Raw genomic sequence first — 1,078 nt, 5'->3', positions numbered from 1 at the left:
ATCTTCAAACTAAGTCCAGTGGATTTTTATTTTTTTTTACTTTTTCGGAATATTAAAAGAATCAAGAAAATTGGGTGATTTCTGGCATCTGTGTTACCCATGGTACATGTGGAATTGCATAGCAGGCTTTCTTTTATTATTTCTCTGTATTTAGCTTTTTTCTTTCTTCACAGCTTTAACCAGCTTCCCTGCCCCACAGCATGATGCTTTCACTTCCATGTTATCCACATGGATGTAGATACTTTCACAGTTTCACGTATCCACTACTGTAAAAATGTCCACAGCTGTATATTGCTTATTTATTCTTTAGATGTATTTATATTTGCAAAAACACTGTACTGTACAGTATTTTATTTGTTTATTTTTTAAACTCTGCCACTTATTCCGTTATTTTTATAGGACTTGCTAAGCAATAATCTGCTTCATTGTAACATGGAATCTGTTTAAAACCTTTTTTGCTGTCTGTGAGACAAAATTAACTTAACCAGTAGTTTCTAGTGTTCCTGTCATCGAATCCACAGGAAGTGTGATTTTTGGGACTTATCTATTTGTTAAAAAGAAATCTCAGACAGAGCTGAATCTTGCATTGTTCTTATTGCAGATGGAGAATCTGATTCAATCTCACATGAATCTCCTGGAAGAGAAGGAGAGACGGGGGGAGAAGATGAAAGAGAAAGAAGCTGTCCAGAAACTCCAGAAAGAAGAACACAGGAGGATGCATTAAAAAGGCTAGCTAAACAGGTTAGACATTCACTTCTGTTCCCACTATTGCTTAAACTTGATGGATCATTTTCTTTATGGAGGACTTTTCAATTTCAAAAGTTTATACATAACCAGTGATGGGAGTAACGGCGTTAGTAAAGCTTTTTTTTTAGTAACGAGTAATCTAACTAATTGCTTTGTAACTATAATGCAGTTACCATTGCCGACATCCCGTTACTGCACGTTACTCAGGTCGCACAATGAAGGGTAGGTGCGTGTTTCCGCTGGCGGGTGTTAACGTATAGCATACACAGAGAGATGGAGACTGAGGAGGACTCCAGCAGCAAAACAGCATTTTCCAAATGGAAATACCAGT

The 1,078-nt window shown here is 36.9% G+C and overlaps 1 protein-coding gene across 2 annotated transcripts in view; it reads left to right on the top strand.

Moving 5' to 3' along the window:
- The window catches only part of LOC107097740 (protein TANC2-like), a 45,590-nt gene that overhangs the window by 18,957 nt on the left and 25,555 nt on the right, over positions 1-1,078 (top strand). For both annotated transcript variants that reach the window (XM_015395017.1, XM_015395018.1), the window contains exon 7: positions 602-741. In XM_015395017.1, coding sequence (XP_015250503.1) covers positions 602-741 — 140 coding nt within the window. The remainder of the gene's footprint in view (positions 1-601; positions 742-1,078) is intronic.

The sequence above is a fragment of the Cyprinodon variegatus genome, unplaced genomic scaffold (assembly GCF_000732505.1).
Source record: "Cyprinodon variegatus isolate N-32 unplaced genomic scaffold, C_variegatus-1.0 Scaffold719, whole genome shotgun sequence".
Lineage (NCBI taxonomy): Eukaryota > Metazoa > Chordata > Actinopteri > Cyprinodontiformes > Cyprinodontidae > Cyprinodon > Cyprinodon variegatus.
Note: the sequence above shows the minus strand (reverse complement) of the source record. Positions and strands in the feature narration are given on the sequence as shown.